Source organism: Cornus florida, unplaced genomic scaffold (genome assembly GCF_030987335.1).
Source record: "Cornus florida cultivar Cherokee Brave unplaced genomic scaffold, ASM3098733v1 CherokeeBrave_3.0.0_Hap2_Chr08, whole genome shotgun sequence".
NCBI lineage: Eukaryota > Viridiplantae > Streptophyta > Magnoliopsida > Cornales > Cornaceae > Cornus > Cornus florida.
In genome coordinates, this window is record NW_026775578.1 from 25510860 (window position 1) to 25533502 (window position 22643).

At 37.6% G+C, this 22643-nt stretch overlaps 3 protein-coding genes across 5 annotated transcripts; all 3 read left to right on the plus strand.

Annotated features, from left to right (window-relative positions):
* Nucleotides 1-820: 820 nt before the first annotated feature.
* On the plus strand, nucleotides 821-2947 carry LOC132270904 (AT-hook motif nuclear-localized protein 20). The gene is made up of 2 exons (XM_059772117.1): nucleotides 821-942; nucleotides 1095-2947. Exon 2 carries the CDS (start codon nucleotides 1632-1634, stop codon nucleotides 2622-2624), a length of 993 nt encoding a protein of 330 aa, XP_059628100.1. The 5' UTR covers nucleotides 821-942; nucleotides 1095-1631; the 3' UTR covers nucleotides 2625-2947.
* A 6777-nt stretch (nucleotides 2948-9724) lies between these two features.
* LOC132270905 (probable phosphoribosylformylglycinamidine synthase, chloroplastic/mitochondrial) lies at nucleotides 9725-15679 on the plus strand. Of its 3 annotated transcripts, none has more exons than XR_009469598.1 (6): nucleotides 9725-9963; nucleotides 10291-10360; nucleotides 10485-12754; nucleotides 12861-13410; nucleotides 13568-14998; nucleotides 15108-15679. XR_009469598.1 is itself a non-coding variant. In XM_059772118.1 (6 exons), the coding sequence occupies exons 2-5, from the start codon at nucleotides 10298-10300 to the stop codon at nucleotides 14945-14947; spliced, it is 4263 nt and encodes a 1420-aa protein (XP_059628101.1). In that variant the 5' UTR covers nucleotides 9726-9963; nucleotides 10291-10297; the 3' UTR covers nucleotides 14948-14952; nucleotides 15108-15675. The 3 variants fall into 3 exon arrangements, 2 of the variants coding, with proteins under 2 accessions (XP_059628101.1, XP_059628103.1); XM_059772118.1 differs by having other exon boundaries at nucleotides 9726-9963; nucleotides 13568-14952; nucleotides 15108-15675; XM_059772120.1 differs by having other exon boundaries at nucleotides 9726-9963; nucleotides 10312-10360; nucleotides 13568-14952; nucleotides 15108-15675.
* Nucleotides 15680-19425: 3746 nt separating this feature from the next.
* LOC132270907 (ribulose bisphosphate carboxylase/oxygenase activase, chloroplastic) lies at nucleotides 19426-22557 on the plus strand. Its single transcript, XM_059772122.1, has 7 exons — nucleotides 19426-19591; nucleotides 20221-20540; nucleotides 20642-20747; nucleotides 21026-21111; nucleotides 21273-21745; nucleotides 21878-22159; nucleotides 22285-22557. Exons 1-7 carry the CDS (start codon nucleotides 19544-19546, stop codon nucleotides 22398-22400), a joined length of 1431 nt encoding a protein of 476 aa, XP_059628105.1. The 5' UTR covers nucleotides 19426-19543; the 3' UTR covers nucleotides 22401-22557.
* Nucleotides 22558-22643: the final 86 nt, after the last annotated feature.

The window sequence follows — 22643 nt, forward strand, 5'->3', positions numbered from 1 at the left end:
TATTTTTCTTAAAAGATATTTCATTGTTCAATTCAAGTGACATTTTTATTAGATTTCAAAAGGAGTCTCAATTCACAATTACAAGGGGTCTCAATTCACTTATTAGTTCACAATTACGAGTAAGTATTTAACAAAATAATACTCTCGCCCAATACAAATATGCTATTTATTTATTTATTTTTATTTTTTTATTTTTAACCTTTAAGGGAGGTTGCATTTTTATTGGCCGGGAGTATTGCATAAAGGCCGTAACCTCTAATTTGGGATATTTATCCTTACTCCATAACCGCTAACTTGGGATCGATGTTAAATATTTTGAATAAATATTTTAAACAAATTAAGCACATGTTGATCGTTGAATGTTTATTATTTTAACATTCCTAACTAATATATAATTTTGAGTGTGAAAAGTCAATCATGCATTGATTTCATATGAGAGAAAGACAAAGTTTTCAGAAGACAAAATTATTTTTTTATAAGTCAGTCAATATTTAAAAATAAAATGCTAAGGTGTCATTAACCATACGTGCCAAATTAGGTAAAATAATAAAATCTTAGAAGAGAAAAAATCAAAATAATAAAATCTTGGAAGACTATCAAAGTAATTTGCCCTAAGGAGTAATTTGTCCAAGGTCATCCTAAATATTTTTTCAGAAACACTCAATATGTACAAGTGTGTGTGGTACATACACAGCACAAAACCGTTTACTAGGGGCGCAACGGTCTAAAACCAGGAACCCAAAACTGGCAGTAAATAAAAATATACAGATATAAATGATCGCACTGCTACATTAGAGATCCTTATTGTACGCCAGGGTTGCGCTTCATCTTTTAAAGTACACCCACTACCGGCCAGGACACACACACACAGTTTAGTGAAAACTGAAAAAGCAGAACCAAAAATCAACCCCAGCAACCAGTACCACCATGAAATCTCTAGAGGTACAAAGCTTTCTTACTTCCATATCTTTCTGCTCAGTACACAGACTAAAGTAATAATATACTAGTAATATTATATATATATATATACACACACGTAATTGGTCTGTGTGTATATATTGTGACTGAAGTGTGAGCTTATTCTTGTTTGGTAGATGCGATTTGAAGGTGGTTTGATGTTAGATCTCTACATGTTCTTCAATTTTCGGAACTGGGTTTGGTTTCGTTTGTCTTGGTTAGCCTTTATTGGATCTGTTTTCTCTTTCTGATTTGAGGTTAGTGACTAGGGTTTCATGCAAACCAAGAAACCCCATATGGATTTTGTGTGATTTAAGCAACATGGTTAGCTAAATATGTTGGAATATTTTTTTGGGTGACTAAAAACAGATAAGGTTTTGGATTATATCTGTTGGATTTGGAAGCGTTCAATGTTAGATTTCAATCTACTTAGTAGCGAACAAACAAAGCAAAAAACAAAGAAGAGGCTGTCGATATTTTGAGTGGTCTAATCTTTCAGTTGCTTTAAGCCAATGTTGTAAAGAGAGCTGGGTGTTTGTCTACATTTTTAGAGAGAGAAACAAGGACTGTGAGGCTGGAAATGAGGGTTTATATTGGTTCTTAGGAATCTCCATCTTTGTTGTTGTCTTGATTCTAAGTAGTAGTAGTGAGTGTTTTGTTGAAAAAAACAAGATATGGCTAACCGGTGGTGGGCTGCAAATGTGGAGATGAACCCGATGCCATCATCGCCGCCATCTCTTCACCTGAGAAACAGTATAGATGATGATAACGGCGGATTGAACCGGCTCGGACTGAGCAGAGAGCAACATTTCATTGACAACACCACTACCACAACAACCACAATCAGTAGTGGAAGCAATACTAATCCCAACATCAACACAACCATCCAAAACCCCAAAAACGAAGAAAGTCGAGAAGGCCAAGAAGACGACCCTGAAACCGAGGACCCAAATGCCGGAGCCCTTGACATCTCTGAACCGGGCAGTGGTTCTGGCCGCCGGCCTAGAGGCCGACCTCCTGGCTCAAAGAACAAGCCAAAGCCCCCAATTATCATCACCAAGGATAGTCCCAATGCTCTCCTTAGCCATGTATTCGAAATTAGCAGTGGCAGCGATATTGTGGAGAGTATTGCTGCCTTTGCACAGCGCCGTCACCGTGGCGTCTCTGTCCTTAGCGGCAGCGGCATTGTTGCCAATGTCACACTCCGCCAACTGGCTGCACCGGGTGGTGTAATGACACTCCAAGGAAGATTTGATATATTGTCTCTATCAGGTGCATTCTTGCCAGCACCATCGCCTCCCGGAGCCACGGGGCTGACAGTGTACTTGGCCGGTGTGCAGGGGCAGGTGGTGGGTGGAATAGTGGCGGGTGCATTGGTGGCGTCAGGGCCAGTAATGGTGATTGCTGCGACATTTTCAAATGCAACATATGACCGACTGCCGATGGAGGACGAGGCCGAGGCTGAGGCGGCCGGGGAGGGAATGCAATTGGAACCAATCTCAGGGGTGAATCCAGGGACTAGTGGTGATTCAAGGTCACAGGCTCATCGTTTGGTTGACCCATCATCCACTATGCCTATGTACAATGTACCTTCATATCTGCTACCGAATAGTCAGATGACACATGATGTGTTTTCAGCTCCTAATCGTCCGCCTCCCTCCTATTAGGACCGGAAGAAATGGGAAGAGAGGGAGAGAGAGTCCTTAATTAGTTCGTTAGTTTAAAGCTGTATCTCTCAGATCATGTAAGCTTAGCAAGAAAGGTATAACTTCTTGACCTTTTCAGTACTCCCTTGTATATCACATGTTCTGCTTTGATAATTTTGCTTATGTAGTAGTGACTTTCCTTCAATATTCTCTCTCTCTCTCTCTTTGAACTAGTTGTGCACTTCTTTTAAATGCAGTGGTGTAGGCAGGAAGAGCTTAGTCATGAAATGGATTTGAAACCATATCTATGTATTCATATGATTAAGATAAGAAATGTTATTCTATGGTAATCACTAATTAAATATATTAATTCATATGATTAAGATAAGAAATATTATTCTTTTTATTTGAGTAAGGCTATCAATAAGCCTTTTATGACAATAGTTATGAGTCCTTATTAACCATTGGATTGAGAAATATATCACCAATGGGTAATAGAGAGAGCTCATGGCTCTTGTCGCGAGATATGAGAGGGCGCTCTTGAGAAGAAGCGTTCTTTGGTATGCCAATGATAGAAGACTTTGAATTTGGTGTGCATCTGATGGTATATTATATGGTTCTCAAGCCATCTATAATTTGAGAGAGCGACTGAGAGTGAGGGGAGGGTTTGATCCATCTGCATTTCCTGTGAATCAGTCGTTTCCTGAGTGCTTCAAATTAGTTGAAAAAGTTTTAGCTTTACACTGTTTGCTTTCACATCATTTTTGTTCATAATTTCGCAAGAGCATTAACTAACATGGGTCCTCTCTCTGCAACTTGATTTAGAATCTTTTGCTTGGCTTAAGTTAGAACTAAGGGGACCATTTTAAGCCAGTTAAATGAGTTGACACTTGTCATAGGTGACTGTTCATTTTAGATAAAATTTTCTACCTCATTAAAGGCCAAAGAGTGAATGGAGTAGACCGTTTAGTCCCAAATTAGTGGGTGTCTAATTATTATTATTATCTTCTCAACGATATTAGTTCTTTCTTTTCATGGAGTTTGACATATATAGAGTTCCAATTATACATTTTGTTTTTAATTTTTTTTTGCCATATGAGCTCGAGAACATCAGATTGCATCCCACAATTCGATGAAATCTTATTTGATACATACATTAGTTGGATTGGAAATCAACTTAAATGGAAATCAACTAAATGTGATTTGTTCTCAAGAGATTCTAAAGAGTGGGCCATATATGGTACTTGCTGTTATGCTATAGTATCTTATTTCATGTGACTCTTTCCCCGTATGAAGAATGAGTGCCGAAGATTGTATATTCTAAGCTATGATATGTATGTGATCAAAGGCACCTAGTAATTCTCAGTCTCGTAACAGGCTGATTGTATTTTTTATGCTATGATATATACGTATTTCTCGGTCTCTTAACAAGCTGATTTATTCTATGATATATATGATTAATGATAACTGTCTAGTAATTCTCAAAAAAGCTGCTAGTAATTCTGAAAGAGTTGTAATTCTCTACAACCTCATTGAAATATGATATTGTTATTACTAAATTGTTTTCAATATTTTGGTTTATAAATTGATTACATAAGCATGTGAAGAAGCACAAGTTAGACGAAATTGGTGTGGATTCATGGATGAAAACTAGTTCTTACTTAATGAGAAGATGTAAGAATGAATATGGACTCTCTTAAACTCTTAGAGAAAAACATTTTGTATGGTTACACCTCAATTGAATTTGTTAAGGTATATGCTTATGCGGAGATATGAAAATGCATGAAATGGTTGCTATATGTGAATTGCATATTATCCTATTTGTTCACATTTCAAATGATGGAATGGAGGATGTGTTGCATATGGAGACATATTGGAGAAAAATATGGCAGGATTAAGCTATTGTTTAGATGGAAGGCATGTGTGCCATTAGTTAGCTCTTGGTTTATGAAAAAGGAATGGCCTATATGAACATAATTTTCAGTTTAATATCTGTTAGTTTTACTGTTGTATTTCATTTTATGTTATGTGACATAATTTGTTCATTATTTGTATCAGGTTATGTGACATTTTTTTAATGCCTAAAATAACCAATTCATCAAATATTCATTTGAACATGTTTTTATTTATTTATTTATTTTTATTATTATTTTATACCCATAGTTTCAAAAAAGTGGTACTTGTGCTATGCTTCTAGGGAAATGGAATGTTCAAACTCTTTTCAAGTTCATTTATTCATTTTAACATGTTTTTTTTATACCCCTAGTTTCGCAAAAGTATTACTTGTGCTATGCTTCTAGGGAAATGGAATGTTCCTCGAGCCATATATAATTTGAGAGAGAGAGAGAGAGAGAGAGAGAGAGAGAAGAGAGAGAGAGAGGAGGGTTTGATCCATCTGCATTTCCTGTGAATCGGCCCTTTTCTGAGTACTTAAAATTAGTTGAAAAAGTTGGAGTTTTGCACTGCATGTTTTCATTCATTCTTGTTCATAATTTTGCAAGAGAAGTTACTAACATGGGTCCTCTCTCTGCATCTTGATTTTAGAATCTTATGCTGGGCTTAAGTTGAAACTGAGGGGGTCATTCTAAGCCAGTTAAGTTAATTGACACTTGTCATAGGAACTGTTTATTGTAGATAAAGTACTCTATGGCATTAATGGCTAAAGAGTGAGTGGAGTAAACCATTTACTCCCAAATTATTGGGTGTCTAATTATTATTACCTTCTTAAAGATATTATTATTTTCTTTTCAGGGAGTTTGACTTATATAGAGTTCCAAGTTCCAACTGTTCATTTTGTTTTTAGTTTTTCTTGCCGTATGAGCTTGAAAAAATCAGATCACTCCCACAATTTGGGTAATATATCTTAATTCTTTGATACATATATTTGTTGGATTGGAAATCAACTTAATGTGATTTGTTCTCTAGGGATTCTAAGAGGGTTGACCATATTGTCATCTATATGGTACTTGCTGTTATGCTATGGTATCTTATTTGTAACCATGTGAGTCTTTCCCCGTATGAATAATGAATGCATAAGATTGTATTTTCTATGCTATGATATAGATGTGATAAAAAACACCTAGTAATTCTCAGATCTTAACAGGCTGATTGTATTTTCTAAGCTATGATATATTTATATGATCAATGACACCTAGTAATTTTCGGTCTCTTAACAAGCTGGTAGTATTTCTATGACATATGCGATTAGTGACAACTAGCTAGTAATTCTCAAAAAAGCTACTAGTAATTCTGAAAGTGTTGTAATTCTCTACAACCTCGTTGAAACACATATTGTTGTTGCTAAATTGTTTTCATTATTTTAGTTTATCCAAAATTGCGCTGAGTGATTAATTAGAGCTATGCTTGGTTAAAAATTGATTGCATAAGCATGTGAAGAAGCACAAGTTAGATGAAGTCATTTGTGTGGGTTCATCGACGGAAACTAGTTCTTGCTTTGTGAGAAGAAGTATGAATGAATATTGACTCTCTTAAACTCTTAGAGAAAAAACTTTTGTATTGTCAGACCGCAATTGGATTTGTTAAGGTATATGCTTACATGGAGATGTGAAAGTGCCTGAAATGGTTGCTATATGTGAATTGCATGTTGTCGTATTGTTCACATTTCAAATGATGGAATAGAGGATGTCTATGGGCATGTAAAGCTGTTGTTTAGATGGAAATTAACTGAACCCTTGGTCGATGAAAAAGGAATGACCTATATGAACATAAATTTTCAATTTTATATGTGCAAGCTTTCCTATTGTATTTCATTTCATGTTATGTGACATCATTTGTTCATTATCCATATCAGGTGACATGACAAATATTTTCTATGCATAGTAACCAATTCATCAAATATTCATTTGAACATGTTTTTTTCATACCCCTAGTTCCAGACAAGTGGTACTTGTGCTATGCATCTAGAGTAATATACCTCGAAGCTTCTCTAAGTTGTGGACGTTGCTTCCCTTTAGCATGCTTAAATATTGTTACATTTGGTCTGTGTATATGTAGTACTTTGTTATTAATCATATCTAGTTTAGTACTTGAGAAGTACAGGGAGTGAATGACTATATGTTGATACACTACTATAATAGAGACGTCGATTTAGATTCGTTATTCTGTTTTATGGAATAAGTTGCGGATTTTCTAGCAAGAGTTGGTCATCACTGGCATGGCAAATTTTCTTTCTCAGGTTAATTCATCTCTGCATGTTCTCTCTTACTTTCCAACCTAGTAATTCCATTCTTCTGCTTTGTTCTTATGTCTCAGTGATATTATCTTTTAGTGTCAGTAACTGCGAACAGAAATGTGACCGTAAATCAACAATTTTTATATTTTGAATTTGTTGGTTTACCATGTAAACAGGAAATTATGTATCAGAGAGGACACATATGTTTCAATTTATTGTGCAGTGGATCAATCTATTTGCATGAATTTTAGTGCAATCCATGAAGCTTAAAATCGTGATTGTTTCTCTACGAATTGGAGTATGGTTTTGAGTTCATTATATCATTTGTTCAAGCTGCCTTAATTATAGTTACACTTTGGCTTCTTGTAAAATCTGTAGTAAAATCCATCGTTGCTTTATATTGCTTTAGAAATGTTTGGGATTCATTATTCTCTGAAATTCCCCATAGCCATATGTTAGGTGCATGTTTTTCCAGGTTCCACTGATCCTGCAAGATGTATCTTCTTTTCGACTTACTCCCGATTGCTTAACTAGGTTTTATGATTCTGTACTAGAAGGTAAGCCAAATGAGTTTAGTCACCGCCAAAGTTTTATCACCTGATAATCTTGCATAGCATTGTGTATCAGATATTTGAGTTACTGAGATTTTTGTAATGGTTAAAAGATTGTGCCGGGATTGCGAGATGACGATGGAACCTTGCATGTAAATTATGTTGTATGCATAGGATCAAAACACAACTCCCCCTCCCCCGTGTGTCCCTCTCTCCCTCTCACAGAGCAGTTTGTGCTGATATTAGATTTTGTGTTCAATGTGTTAATATGGTTCACGTCCAGTTTCGGTATTGAATTTTTGAAAACCTTGAAAACTACTATGGTTGTGAAGTGTGGTTGTTTAGGTGAAAGTAGTGCATGTGTGGAATTCTTTTTTAGTTCTAGTTTTTGGTCAATTTAACCATCCACCGTCTATGTCTAGTTGTGTGCATCACAGGGTTCAATTTAACCTCCCTCTTTTCTACTCTAAGAATGCATTGAAATGGTTTTTGATGTGATATTATTTTATCAAGATGTAAAATGATCAGAATTTAGACTTTGTTTTGTTGTATGGTTGTTTTTTGAAATCAAAATGGGTTATCTTCCTTGACTAGAGTTGATCAGGTGCTGGAAAATGGTTAAAATTCACGCACCCACGGTTCTGAATGTAATATTTTGCGTGACTTATATTTTGTCGCTTTTGTGCTTCAACTCTTGCACTCGTTCTCGTTTTATGTGACTTGGATTAGGACACTCAACCTCTCCTTCTGGAAGGACCGGAAGTAGATATTGTACCATCTGAAGTAAAAATGAAATTGATGGTTTGTGGTGGAAGAAGACTTTTCGTCACACAACTGTCAGTTGATTACCCCAACTATTTAGCAGAACAGTTAGTTGAAGCACAAAAGTTCCTTGACAACCTCAAAGAACTAAAAATAGATATTCCAGAAGATATTCGGATGGGAGTTGAGCAAACCGATATTGATTGGTTAAATTAATTTAATCAAAGTCCAACAAGCACTTCTTCCTTGGATGACTATGAACTCCATAATCTCATCAATGCAATGGAAAATTGACTTGGATGAGTAAGAATTTCATAATCTCATCAATGCAATGGAAGATTGACAAGGTAGTGGAAGACTTTTTCCAAGTGACTGCAGATTTACTCAACACATGACAAAAAGGTCATTTTCACAAAGACAAATACTATTCATCAACACTGAAAAGTAAATTTGAATACTATTTATGTAAATGTAAAATACTTTTACTATTCATCAAATAATAAAAGTTATTTTATTTTTTCTATTCATCTACTACAGGCATTTGCAGATTCCTAATTTTCTCTCTCCCTCTTTGTAATTTCTCTTTAAGTTTTCACTTTCGGCTTTGTTTTGCTTTAATAATGCCCACTGGTAAAATGAAATTGAAACGTAGCATGATTCTTGATTCATCTTTGGAATCTAAAACCTCTTGATTGATTTCTTTTCAGGTTCTTGGGGGTTTTATTTGTTTAATGTAAAAATATAGATTTTTTTTTTTTTTTATCTAAGAAATTAGGGGAATGAGAACTCAAACACGAACACACCACACTCGCTCGTGGAGCTAGAGGCTGCACCAACTAGGCCACATTGCCGGTCAAAATATAGATTAAACAACCACTTAAACGGACCATATATAATGCTTAAAAAGAAACATATGTGTTAATCAAAGTGAAGAAACACAAATTAAATGAAGTTTTATTGGTGTAAATTTATGGATCAAAAGTCAAAACCAGGTCTTTTTTCTCGGAAAGGCAAATAATATACAAGCAGGCCCAGGACAAAGCCCAATGAGCTACAGGTAGGCTATACAAGGCAGGAAAAGCCCTAGGAAACAAAAGGGCATATGACTATATCCTCAACAGAACCAATGAAGGAGGGAAAACACATCAAAGGCCCACAAATATTAAATACCAGCAGCCTGCATTGAGGAGAGGCCATTGTCACTCTTTTGCATTGCACGACATTATGTTGTAGGTGCCCTCAATACAATTAAATCGTGGTTCAACACATTGCGTATGCTGCTCAACACAATTAAATCATATTTCAACACATTACATAACTTAACGTGATTTAATTGCGGTGAGCGTATGTAACACACTGAAGCATAGGATCTAGACCGGAGGGGAAGTGTGGTTCCATTGCCCCAAATAAAGAACAAGGAGATGTAAGAATTTTTACTCTTTCCTGTGTTTTAAATTCAGAACTGTGTATACAAACTAGTAATGTTTGATAGAAATTAATTCAATAGGTCATATTGGGCAATAAAATTAATTTAATTATAAATTAATAAGTCATATTGTGCAATAAAATTAATTTTATTATTGTGTGGTTTAATTATAAATCTAGTGTCGAAGTGTATCATTGGGCCACTTCCTCTAAATGGAATAAAGCCTTTAAAGTCAGTCAAAAGTAGAGGGAAAAATAAATTAAAAAATGAAAAAACCAAAAAGTCAGTCAACAGAATCACCTTAATATATATATATATATATATAATCTCACTAGGTTTTTGTCCGCCGGACTGCAACCTAACGACTGCTTCCGCCGACGTAAGTCTCTTTCTCCGGCAAGGTAAATCCGCCATCATTTCCGGCCAAAGGTATCTCTCATTCCTTTCTCCTCTTCTATATCTCTCTAGATACACACACGCACATACTTGTATGTAGAGATACGCCACAAGATACTAAAACAACTTTGTTTTCAAGTGATTGATTTGTTTTAGCTGAAGAGATGACATTGTCATATTTTTGTGTACCAAAGAATACATCTTTATAGAATTTAAGTCTTTATTATTCATTAATTTTTTTTATCATTTCATCAATTTTATTCGCCGAATCGGAGGGTTACTGATCAGAGTGAATTTTATGCTTTCCAGTAAATCGGTTTGTTTGGAGTTATTATTATTATTTGTTTCTTTTGGTTACAGTTTGAATATGGTTTGTTACAGTTCGAGTATGGCTTCTGCTTGGGAAATGACTGCAGTGGAGTTCTTACAAGTATGTCCCTTTAACCTTTTTTTTGGGGTTAAATTATTTTTAATCTTAATCGGAATTAGAAGTTGTGGAGTACTGATTGAGTTTAGAATTGGTGTTTAACTGCATTTCGTTTCTATAATTTTAGGGGTCTAATAGACAGAATTTATTTCCGCCAAGGACTTCACCAAGCTGGAGTAAACGTTTGCTATGGGGTTCACTCCAAAATCGAACCCCATTACTGAGAATTTCTAATGGAGGTGGTATTGTATCAAGGCCTTCACTTTCAAGAAAGGTCAGGGCTGTTGTTACAGGGGATGTAAGCAGTTCAATCGATGAATCGAGTAAGTCTGAAGCTTATGCTGAAAAGGTTATACATTTTTACCGGATTCCGTTGATTCAAGATAGTGCAGCTGCTGAACTGTTGAAGTCGATTCAGACGAAAATTTCAAGTCAGATAGTTGGTCTAGAAACTGAACAGTGTTTCAATATTGGGCTCGATTCGAGGCTTTCGGAAGAAAAACTTTCAGTGCTTAAGTGGCTTCTAGGAGAAACATTTCAGCCTGATAATTTGGGGTCTGAGAGTTTCCTTGACAAGGAGAACAATGGTGGTTTGGATGAACTGGTAATTGAAGTTGGCCCTCGGTTGTCTTTTACCACAGCATGGTCTGCTAATGCTGTATCAATCTGCCGGGCATGTGGATTGACAGAGGTGACCCGATTGGAACGTTCTAGGAGGTACTTGTTGTATATTAAGGCAGGGAGTGGTTCGTTGCCATATGACCAAATTAATGAATTTGCTGCTATGGTTCATGATCGGATGACCGAGTGTGTGTATGACCAGAAGCTCACATCCTTTGAAGTAAGTGTAGTTCCAGATGAAGTTCGGTATGTACCAGTCATGGAGAGGGGCAGGAAGGCATTGGAGGAAATTAATGACGAAATGGGCTTGGCCTTTGATGAACAAGACATACAGTATTACACTAGGCTTTTCAAGGATGACATAAAGCGGAACCCAACAACTGTTGAACTGTTTGATATTGCACAGTCTAATAGTGAGCACAGCCGTCACTGGTTTTTTACGGGGAAAATTGTTATAGATGGTAAGCCCATGAATAGGACTCTAATGCAGATAGTGAAGAGCACCTTGCAGGCAAACCCCAACAATTCAGTCATTGGCTTCAAGGACAACTCAAGTGCAATCAAGGGATTTCGTGTGAAGCCTTTGCGGCCAATTCAGCCTGGTTCAACTTGTCTGTTAGACACCAGTGTTCATGATCTTGACATCTTATTTACGGCTGAGACCCACAATTTCCCATGTGCGGTTGCACCTTATCCTGGTGCTGAGACAGGTGCAGGAGGTCGTATCAGGGATACCCATGCAACTGGAAGGGGGTCTTTTGTTGTTGCAGCTACAGCTGGTTACTGTGTTGGGAATCTTAACATAGAAGGGTCTTCTGCTCCATGGGAAGATTCGTCATTCACATATCCATCAAACTTGGCTTCTCCTCTGCAGATCCTCATTGACGCTAGCAATGGTGCATCAGACTATGGGAACAAATTTGGGGAACCCTTGATTCAGGGCTACACGAGAACTTTTGGAATGAGACTCCCTAGTGGAGAAAGGCGGGAATGGTTGAAGCCAATCATGTTCAGTGGTGGTATTGGGCAGATTGAACACACCCACATATCAAAAGGAGAGCCTGACATTGGAATGCTAGTTGTAAAGATTGGAGGCCCAGCTTATCGTATAGGAATGGGAGGTGGGGCTGCATCCAGCATGGTTAGTGGTCAGAATGCTGCTGATCTTGATTTTAATGCCGTTCAGCGAGGAGATGCAGAGATGGCACAGAAATTGTATCGTGTGGTTCGTGCCTGCATTGAAATGGGAGAGAACAACCCAATTATCAGCATTCATGATCAGGGTGCTGGTGGGAACTGTAATGTTGTAAAGGAAATCATATACCCCAAGGGTGCTGAAATTGATATTAGGGCAGTTGTAGTTGGCGATCACACTATGTCTGTCTTGGAGATATGGGGTGCAGAATATCAGGAACAAGATGCCATATTGGTGAAGCCTGAAAGCCGCAGCCTCTTAGAGTCAGTTTGTGAAAGAGAAAGGGTCTCTATGGCCGTTCTTGGAACAATTAATGGCAAGGGACATGTTACTTTAGTTGACAGCATAGCTATTGAAAGGTGTCGTTCAGATGGACTCCCTCCCCCACCACCTGCTGTGGATCTCGAGCTTGAGAAAGTCCTCGGGGACATGCCTCAAAAAACTTTTGAATTTTATCACATGGCTCATGCGCTAGAGCCACTGGATATTGCTCCTGGGATCACATTGATGCATTCTCTGAAGAGGGTCTTGGGGCTTCCTTCTGTCGGTTCGAAACGCTTTTTGACGACTAAAGTTGATAGGTGTTACTCCTTTTTTCTTTTCTCACTTGACATTTTGCTTGAAAACTTTCTATTTTGCTCCAATGTTGTCTTTTCTTACACTCTAGTGATAGTTTGTTGTTTGCAGATGTGTAACAGGTCTTGTGGCACAGCAACAAACTGTGGGTCCTTTGCAAATTACTCTTTCTGATGTTGCAGTTATTGCACAAACCTATGCTGACTTTACTGGGGGTGCATGCGCAATTGGGGAGCAACCAATCAAGGGTCTTTTGAATCCAAAAGCAATGGCACGACTAGCTGTTGGAGAAGCACTCACAAATCTTGTTTGGGCGAAAGTTACTTCTCTTTCTGATGTTAAAGCCAGTGGCAATTGGATGTATGCTGCCAAACTTGATGGGGAGGGAGCAGCCATGTATGATGCTGCTATGGCTCTTTCTGAAGCTATGATTGAGCTTGGTATTGCTATTGATGGGGGGAAAGATAGTCTTTCAATGGCGGCCCATGCATCAGGGGAGGTTGTCAAGGCTCCAGGAAATCTTGTTATCAGTGTGTATGTCACTTGTCCTGATATAACCAAAACTGTGACCCCAGATTTGAAGCTTGGAGATGAAGGTATTTTGCTTCACATTGATTTGGCGAAAGGAGAGCGGCGTCTTGGTGGATCTGCTCTTGCTCAGGTTTATTTATTTTTATAATCATCATTTTTTTTCCTTCACCAATCACCATGTTTCCTAAAAAATCATTTAATTTCATATTTTGTAGGATCTGATAAATACACGCAAGTAGATTCCCTTCCCCCCCTCTCTCTTACGTTCTAAATTTTCTCTTGCTCAGGTTTTTGACCAAATTGGAGATGAATGCCCTGATCTTGATGATGTTCCTTACCTTAAAAGAGTGTTTGAGGGGGTTCAGAATCTTCTCTCAGATGGGCTGGTCTCTGCTGGTCATGATATCAGTGACGGCGGGCTGATTGTTTGTGCCCTGGAGATGGCTTTCGCTGGTAATTGTGGCATCTGCTTGGACTTAGCTTCATTAGGGAAGAACCTCTTCCAAACACTTTTTGCAGAAGAGCTTGGTCTTATTCTTGAGGTTAGCAAGAATAACCTGGCTATGGTTATGGGAAAGCTTCACAGTGTCGGCATACCTGCTGAGATCATTGGAGAAGTAACTGCTGCACCAATAATAGAATTAAAAGTTGATGGGGTGACTCATTTCAGTGAGAAAACTTCTCACCTTAGGGACATGTGGGAAGAAACCAGTTTTCAGCTGGAAAAGTTTCAAAGATTGGCTTCTTGTGTGGATTTAGAAAAGGAAGGGTTGAAAAATAGGCAAGAACCTTCATGGGCATTGTCTTTCACTCCGACCTCTACGGATGAGAAATACATGGCCACTACTTCAAAACCAAAAGTAGCCGTTATTCGAGAGGAAGGAAGCAATGGGGACAGAGAAATGTCTGCTGCTTTTTATGCTGCTGGTTTTGAACCATGGGATGTAACAATGTCAGACCTTCTTAATGGAGTCACATCTCTGCATGAATTCCGTGGGATTGTGTTTGTGGGAGGTTTTAGCTATGCTGATGTGCTTGATTCTGCAAAAGGGTGGTCAGCTTCTATACGATTCAATCAGCCTCTTCTAAATCAGTTTCAAGAATTTTACAAACGGTCTGATACCTTTAGTCTTGGGGTTTGCAATGGATGCCAGCTTATGGCTCTATTGGGGTGGGTTCCTGGCCCCCAAGTTGGAGGCGTCCTTGGTGTTGGTGGGGATCCATCACAGCCAAGGTTTGTCCACAATGAGTCAGGACGTTTTGAATGTCGTTTCACAAGTGTGACAATAAAGGACTCCCCAGCTCTAATGTTCAAAGGAATGGCTGGTAGTACCTTGGGTGTGTGGGCTGCCCATGGTGAGGGGAGAGCATATTTCCCTGATGATGATATTTTGGATCGTATGCTTGAGTCAAATTTGGCCCCAGTAAGATATTGTGATGATAATGGGAAACCAACTGAAGTATACCCGTTCAATCTGAATGGTTCTCCCTTGGGTGTGGCAGCCATTTGTTCTCCAGATGGGAGGCATCTTGCCATGATGCCTCATCCAGAACGCTGCTTCTTGATGTGGCAGTTCCCCTGGTATCCGAAGCATTGGAGTGTGGATAGGAAAGGCCCTAGCCCATGGTTGCAGATGTTTCAAAATGCTAGAGAGTGGTGCTCTTGAGCAATGTTAGTTTTAACTGCCTCAAATTCTTGCCTTTTTTTTTTTTTTTTGGTAAGCACCACAAATTCTTGTTAGAGTACTGAGTGTCAAAAAAATTTCTTATTGAATATACTGATTGCGTAAATTTTTTTTTTTTTTTTCTTTCTTATTGAATATACAGAAGTCCAGTAACTGGAGAGGTATTATTTTATTTTGTCACTTAGGAGGCTTTAAAGCTTTTGGAGGTCAAGATATCGATTCAGTTGTGCGATTCTATCTTTATGGTGACATCAATGGCTCATAAAGGTTTTGGAGGTCAGGCCATGGATTTGTTTCTTAATTTATTTGCAGAGAATACAGACAGAACTTGAATGGGAAGCCCAGATGTTTTTGTCCCCCTCTCTTTTAAACTTCTGTGTTGCTCCCTTTACCACCTTTATGTTCTTCCCTTTCATACCTAAATCCGTTGTATACAACTTTTAATATTTCTAATACAGAAATAGCGTATTTAAGGCCATGTTCTTTGATAGTTTGTATGAAGGCGTTTGTTATGAGGATATCAATGTTACCATCCAATCCAATCCACAATTGAGTAAAATTCTGCCAGAGGAAGCATATATGAATTGTTGATAGTTCATTACCTTGCTGAAGTGTAGTACTGTTTTTTTACACAGTCGATTGAAAAATGATAATTTATATGTAGAATGATAATGACGAACTGAGAATTTACTGTACATTGAAATTACCTCACTGAGTATTGTTTTTGCAACATAATTCGCCTACATTATTTTATATTAAAAAATATAAAATATATGTATTATCGGTGATATTTCTGCACTTGCTAGTCATAATTGATCTTAATTAAGGTTTGGTGTTGTATTTACTATAGAAAAGTGAAAAAGTTTGTTGATTGAGATAATCTTGCATGTTCATGTGAATAGGCTGATACAGATTATTAGTCTATGGCTGAATATGTTGTTACAAGTCATGCACCAGTCCAAATATCCAAATCCTAATCTAGGAAACTTGCATTTAGAACACTAGCTATAAGTTTCAATTGTCACTTGATTTCTACAGGCTCTCCATTAAATCCCGTTCAATTTCTTGCTTATAACTACAGGTAGCAATGACTTATATAAGATGATGAGCAGAGACCTAACTCACCTAACTGTTTCCTGTTTCATTGTACTTTCATGCTAATACATTGACCTAATGAAGCGGGTCGGGCTTGAATGTTTTGTTTAACTCAGAGAAGTAAAAGTGTCATGTGATCTCCACAGCAATTAACACTTACTCTCTTCTGATACTTCTTGTTTTATAAGATTTCAAGACATGGAAAGATCCCTTTCGTAGTATCCAAATTTGTCTTTAAATTTGTTAAGGATTTGGTGGCCAATTGCCTATGAGTTTTTCTCCATTGACACTGTTACGTGTAGTTTCTGTAAATTTTACATGTTTGGCATACTTGGCCGTTTGTCTGGTTGTGCTTAGATGGTGTAATAAATGCATTTGTTCCTTTATTAATGCTCGAAGTTCAGTTTGCTACTATCTTAATATAATATATTTTAACTATTCACGATTTATAGCATACGAAGATTGTGACAGAAGTCACCATCCTTAATTTTGGTGAATGTTCTTTTATTTACTGAATAATGAAGTTGTTGTTGGAGGTTTATGAAGACTGAAACTATCCCGTCTGGAGGTTTGCCTTAGTTGGCTCTCTTATAGATAAAATCATCGTCTTGAATCTTGGTGAATGTTTAAGAATGTTAGTATACTGAATAATTAAGTTGTTGGCTCTCTTGTCATCGCGTAAAGTTAACAAATGCAATTGTGGCCATATATATAAACAATTTAGATTTTTATTTTTATTTTTTTATAAGTACTCTATTTCAATATAAGAATTAAGTGTTATGGTGATCAGTTATAAAACTGCAGCAGGTTACTTGACATTCTTCTCTACAGGTTCTTCTCTACAGGCTTTTTGAAGGTACAGCTATAGTTCAACTTTTTATATTTGATGATAAAGTCTGGTGCCTCGATTATATACTATTCACCAGTTACGGAACTCTATTGTTTGGATCAGGATTCGGTTGGAGGTCTGCCGTATAAAGCATGAGCATAAATTTAGTGCCTTTGTTGACATGTAAGGTTAGTTTGTGATTCATTATATATGTCAGTTGCCGTTTCATTTCTAATGTTCATCCATCTTGAAAAATTTTGAAATCGAAAATGTTCTTTCCCCTTATTTCATGGTTGCTGAGCTGATTGGGTTGTCCACATTTGACTGGGTAATGTATGAATATTACAATATCTTTAATTTTTGTGATAACTATAAGAGAGCTCGGATCGAATTGCTATTACAATATTTTGGCTCTATCTAGTAACTGAAGATGCAAGAAAAATACTCTTTATTCACTTCAAAAAAATTTCAACTACTTTTCCCTCTATTTTCAGTCTATTTATAGACTGTTACAAATCTTCTAGAAGCTTCCTAATTAACTCCTTGCGTTGGGCTGACCTTCTGGGCTTCTCTTGGTTATGGGCTCAATTCCTTTTATCTGAAATCGGACTTCATGCATGATTTTCCGGTCCTGGGCTTGACTAGTGAAGACTTGGTTCGGAGTGGTTGCTCTAGCCTGACCCGATCTTAGCAATCTGGATCGCGCCCAGCCCAGTCCATTTTTGGTGTCTTCAGTAACCCTTCTCAAATTTTTATGTTTCAAAATTTTTTTTTTTTTTCTTCGCTGCTAATGCTTTATTAAATCGAATTGATACTAACATCAACATCTTTATTAACTAAATGTGCTTTTTTTAGATCCTCAAATCTGTTGATATATCTATATTAGGTCAATGTTTTAGCACGAAAGTGCAATGAAACAGGAAACTGTTAGGTCTCTGCTCAGCCTGTCCTTACACAGGATCATTGCTACTTGTAGTTATATGCAATAAATTGAATGGTGATATTATGAAGAGCCTGCAGAAATCAGGTGACAGTAGAAACTTATAGCTAGTGTTCTGAATGCAAGTTTCCTAGGTTAGGTTCGGATTTTGGACACAGTGCATGACTCGTAACAATGACTTATCTGAACATGTTCTAATCCAAAACAAAAATTAGGTCGTGCCGAAGAGAGGCTTGCGAACTTGCAGTGGCGCTGTCAGGACACAAGTACTTAATGCTCTGCTCTGTTCGGTATGAAAGAATAAAATTAGATGGAAGGGAGAAAATAAAGGATCGATGAAAAAAATTGCTGCATGTTTCATTCTCCAAATTTCACTGCACAGACTCAGATGTAAGCTTTAAAACCATAAAATGAAAATTTGCACGATTAGATGTACTCCTCCCTGATGTTGAACAAACTAAATTTGACAAAAAGAAAATAAAAGAAAAACATGTCTACTTCTTTTGTCAAATTTTGAATTTCTAGTCTTGAACGGGAGGGATGTCAAAGTGGGCAGCTTTAAATTGATCCTCCCACAAACAGAAACAAAAATATAGTAGCATAAAAATCTCAACACTTCGTAAGGGATACCAAGTGGTCATCATTATCCCCATTGATATCCCTCTTTATCAATTGCGAGAGTGATTTTAAAGAAGCCCGTTAGAGTAAAAACAGAAAAGGGTAAATGATATTAATCTTTCTTGAAATTTGGGTAAACTATTTTTACGTATACCGTTTAGCATTTATTACTTTGAATTCTCTTGAAATTTGGCACGTGTGTTCAATGATACCTTAGCGTTTTCTTTCTGTCATACTCATCGACCAAATTTTATAAAATAACAATTTTACCCCTTTCATGTATGAATATTAGAGCATTAGTGACTTTTTACATTCAAAGTTGTCTTTCGGCATTTGGCGTACGAGTTTAAAGGAGGTCAAAGTAATAAAAACTGAACCATAATTTACCTAAAAGAAAAAAGTTTCCCAGTGACTTCAACTCTGTTCAAAATGGGCATTATAATGGTAAAGAAAATGAACGGCCTCTCTCCAAAATTTTGGACTACAATAAAGAGATTCAAGATGTTTAGAGGATTAACAAAGTTCAGAACTCAAATCTCATTGTTGGTAATCTGAAAATTATAATCAATGGGTCACAATTGGGAGAGAATTGTACGTAATAATGTTGCTTTCCCTTGTGGTACCCACAGAGTGATGTATAGCATTCACGAGAAGTTACTAGAAACATTCACTCTTCCAAACCCATCCGCCCCATTATTTTGTTTTTCTTGTTCTTGTTTGTTTTTATGTATTTGGAAATTTCGAATTCAAAAACTTTGTGTGGTAATAAAATGATCTCATTTTTCAGTGGAGAAGAGTAGAGCTCAGACCAACGAAGTTTCCAGTAGTAACAACCACTGTTTGACACGTAGATAACGGGCCAATCTTGATTGATTGTGTGGCCGTTAAGAAATTCAAAAGCTGGTGGTCCCCACAAAGTTTGTTTCTCCACACTCCCAACTCCCAACTCCCACTACTATTTAAGTGCCCTACCTCTCCCACCACACTCCTATCTTCTGACCTCACAGCATCAACTCCATTACACCCTTCACTTTCTTCCGCCAACCAAACACTCCGATTCTCTCCCCAGATCACAGCCGTCTGGCCACAAAATCCAATGGCTTCGGCCGTCTCTACAATTGGAGCTACTGTCAACCGCGCTCCGGTATCTCTTCCCGCCATTTTTAGGCTCAAACTCTTCTCATTTATTTATTTACTTATTTATTGATAATATTTCTTAGTTTATTGAGTCATTCAACTATCAAGTATGTTAAAGTTGTTGGATAGTCTTAATGTAGTTCCATGCCACTTTTCATTTTTGGATCTCATTTAGATAAAAGAGGATTGCGTTTGGCAGAAAAAAAGAAAAAGCTAGTTCAGTGCATGAGATTCACATCAGTGTTAGGTAGATGACAAGGCAAATCATTTATCTGTGTGAATACAAATTAGAAACTAATGAATTAATTTGTTGAAAGTTATAAATATTAAATTACAACCTCTCTAACAACTAAAATTTTGAGAGTACAGAATTAATATGGGCTTAGAGTTTAGATCCCACAGAGTCACCCTGATAGTTGTAAATATGGATATATATATATATATATATATATATATATATATATATAGTCTCCTTTTTAAATAAAAATTAACATGCCTATATGCCTATATATCTGAGAGTAAGCTTTTGTTGTTGTTGATGTTGCTGCTGTTTGAAGTCCTCTTTGCTTTAGTTGGGACTTAGTTGCTACTGTATACCATTTATTTGGTGTAAGAGGGTGGTTTTGTTTGCTGCAGCTGAGCTTGAATGGCTCAAATGCTGGATCCACAGTCCCAACCTCTGCATTCTTGGGTAGCAGCTTGAAGAAGTTGAGCAGCTTTAGATTCACCAACCCCAAGGTCTCCTCGGGAAGTTTCAAGGTTGTGGCCGAGGTTGAGGAGCAGAAGCAGACCGACAAGGACAAATGGAGGGGTCTTGCCTTCGACACTTCCGATGACCAACAGGACATCACAAGAGGAAAGGGTATGGTGGACCCCCTCTTCCAAGCTCCAACGGGAACTGGAACACACAATGCTGTTTTGAGCTCTTACGAATACATTAGCACCGGACTTCGCCAGTAAGGAAGAAAAACAAGATAATTTTTGCTTCTTATAACAATGTATATGGATTACAAAGAACTTGCTTTTATCATCATATATGTTGGTAATGATGCTTTAGGTACAACTTGGACAACAATATGGATGGTTTCTATATTGCTCCAGCCTTCATGGACAAGCTTGTTGTTCACATCACAAAGAATTTCATGACCTTGCCTAACATCAAGGTAATTTATGCTTAAAACTTATTCTTCAAATACTGTTTTGTTAAATCACAATAGACCTAGATTGTTACTATGCAATTTATTTTTTATTTTCGCATCCCCCTAAAATCAAAGAAAAACTAGTCACACCAGTCTAAGATAATAAAAGGAACAGGAAATTGAAACAGAAATACCAGCAACATTCTTCCAATGAAGAGAGCTAACGAAGAACAAATTTCTCAAGGGCAGCAAATCATCAAAGCACCACATGAACTGGATGTTACTATGTGATTTTGTTACAGGTTCCTCTCATCTTGGGTATTTGGGGAGGCAAAGGTCAGGGGAAATCTTTCCAGTGTGAGCTTGTCTTTGCCAAGATGGGAATCAAGTGAGTTCATGATTTCATAAATCTTGTTCTGTTTTGAAATACTAGTGTTCCTTACACAGAGAAACTAAAAACTTGGGATATTCAATGACATTGTCAAATTCTTCAATGATGAGATCGTCTTATGAAGTGTGCGCCTTAATGTTTTGATGATGATATTTCAGCCCCATCATGATGAGTGCTGGAGAGTTGGAAAGCGGCAATGCAGGAGAGCCTGCAAAGCTGATCAGACAAAGGTATCGTGAAGCAGCCGATATAATCAGGAAGGGAAAGATGTGCTGCCTCTTCATCAATGATCTTGATGCTGGAGCTGGTCGGATGGGTGGCACTACCCAATACACAGTCAACAACCAAATGGTTAATGCCACCCTCATGAACATAGCCGATAACCCAACAAATGTCCAGCTTCCCGGAATGTACAACAAGGAGGAGAATCCCCGTGTCCCCATCATTGTCACCGGTAATGACTTCTCAACATTATATGCTCCCCTCATCCGTGATGGTCGTATGGAGAAGTTCTACTGGGCACCCACCCGTGAAGATCGTATTGGTGTCTGCACTGGAATTTTCCGAACTGACAATGTTGCCAAAGAAGATATTGTCACACTTGTCGACGCTTTCCCTGGCCAATCCATTGGTGAGTTCTCTCCCAATGACTTTTTCTAAAGTTCTATGAGGATATGAACCTAATATGTTGAAAAGACCTCAGTCCTTGAGTCTGTCATATTGATAGGGATCGGTCATTAATATAATTTCATACTCTTTGCAGATTTCTTTGGTGCCTTGAGGGCAAGAGTTTATGATGATGAGGTGAGGAACTGGATTTCAGGCGTTGGAGTTGAGGGCATTGGGAAGAAGCTTGTGAACTCAAAGGAAGGACCTCCAACTTTCGAGCAGCCCAAGATGACCCTCGAGAAGCTCCTCGAGTATGGAAACATGCTTGTCCAAGAGCAGGAAAATGTAAAGAGAGTCCAATTGGCTGACAAGTACTTGAGCGAAGCCGCACTTGGAGAAGCTAATGAGGATTCTATCAACAGAGGAACTTTCTATGGTTAGCTCCCTTGATCCTAGAGGCCTTAATGGGGGTTTGCATCTGGCTTCTTGCCAACTTAGAAGTGAATTAGGATTGAACAAAGAGTTTTCCTGAGTTGTGTTGTTGTTGTTGTTTGTGTGCAGGCAAAGCAGCCCAGCAAGTGAATGTTCCAGTCCCTGAAGGTTGCACTGATCCAAATGCTACAAACTATAATCCAACAGCTAGGAGTGATGATGGAAGCTGCCTTTATACAGTTTAGGCCTTTTTTAGGGCTTAACATGAAGGAAAAGTGTTTCCTAAGGATGTCAAAAGAAAAAAATCAATTAGATTGTTACTCTCTGTTATCATGGATTAGTGTCCTGTGATTTTGTGTTATAATGTACACTGAGTTAATTCTTACAACTAGATTGTTACAAGGTTTGTTCTAGTGTGGTGCTTGATCGAGCAGGTAATTTTCATCTTCCAGGTTTGCCATTCATATGATACCATATAATATATATTT

Bases quoted from the DNA above. Each gene is read 5' to 3' on its own strand.
- LOC132270904 (XM_059772117.1), top strand. From the start codon at position 1,632: ATGGCTAACCGGTGGTGGGCTGCAAATGTGGAGATGAACCCGATGCCA.
- LOC132270905 (XM_059772118.1), top strand. From the start codon at position 10,298: ATGGTTTGTTACAGTTCGAGTATGGCTTCTGCTTGGGAAATGACTGCA. The intron at 10,361-10,484 runs GTATGTCCCTTT...CTATAATTTTAG, and splicing joins CTGCAGTGGAGTTCTTACAA to GGGTCTAATAGACAGAATTT. The intron at 13,411-13,567 runs GTTTATTTATTT...TCTCTTGCTCAG, and splicing joins GTGGATCTGCTCTTGCTCAG to GTTTTTGACCAAATTGGAGA.
- LOC132270907 (XM_059772122.1), top strand. From the start codon at position 19,544: ATGGCTTCGGCCGTCTCTACAATTGGAGCTACTGTCAACCGCGCTCCG. The intron at 20,541-20,641 runs GTAAGGAAGAAA...ATGATGCTTTAG, and splicing joins ATTAGCACCGGACTTCGCCA to GTACAACTTGGACAACAATA. The intron at 20,748-21,025 runs GTAATTTATGCT...ATTTTGTTACAG, and splicing joins TGACCTTGCCTAACATCAAG to GTTCCTCTCATCTTGGGTAT.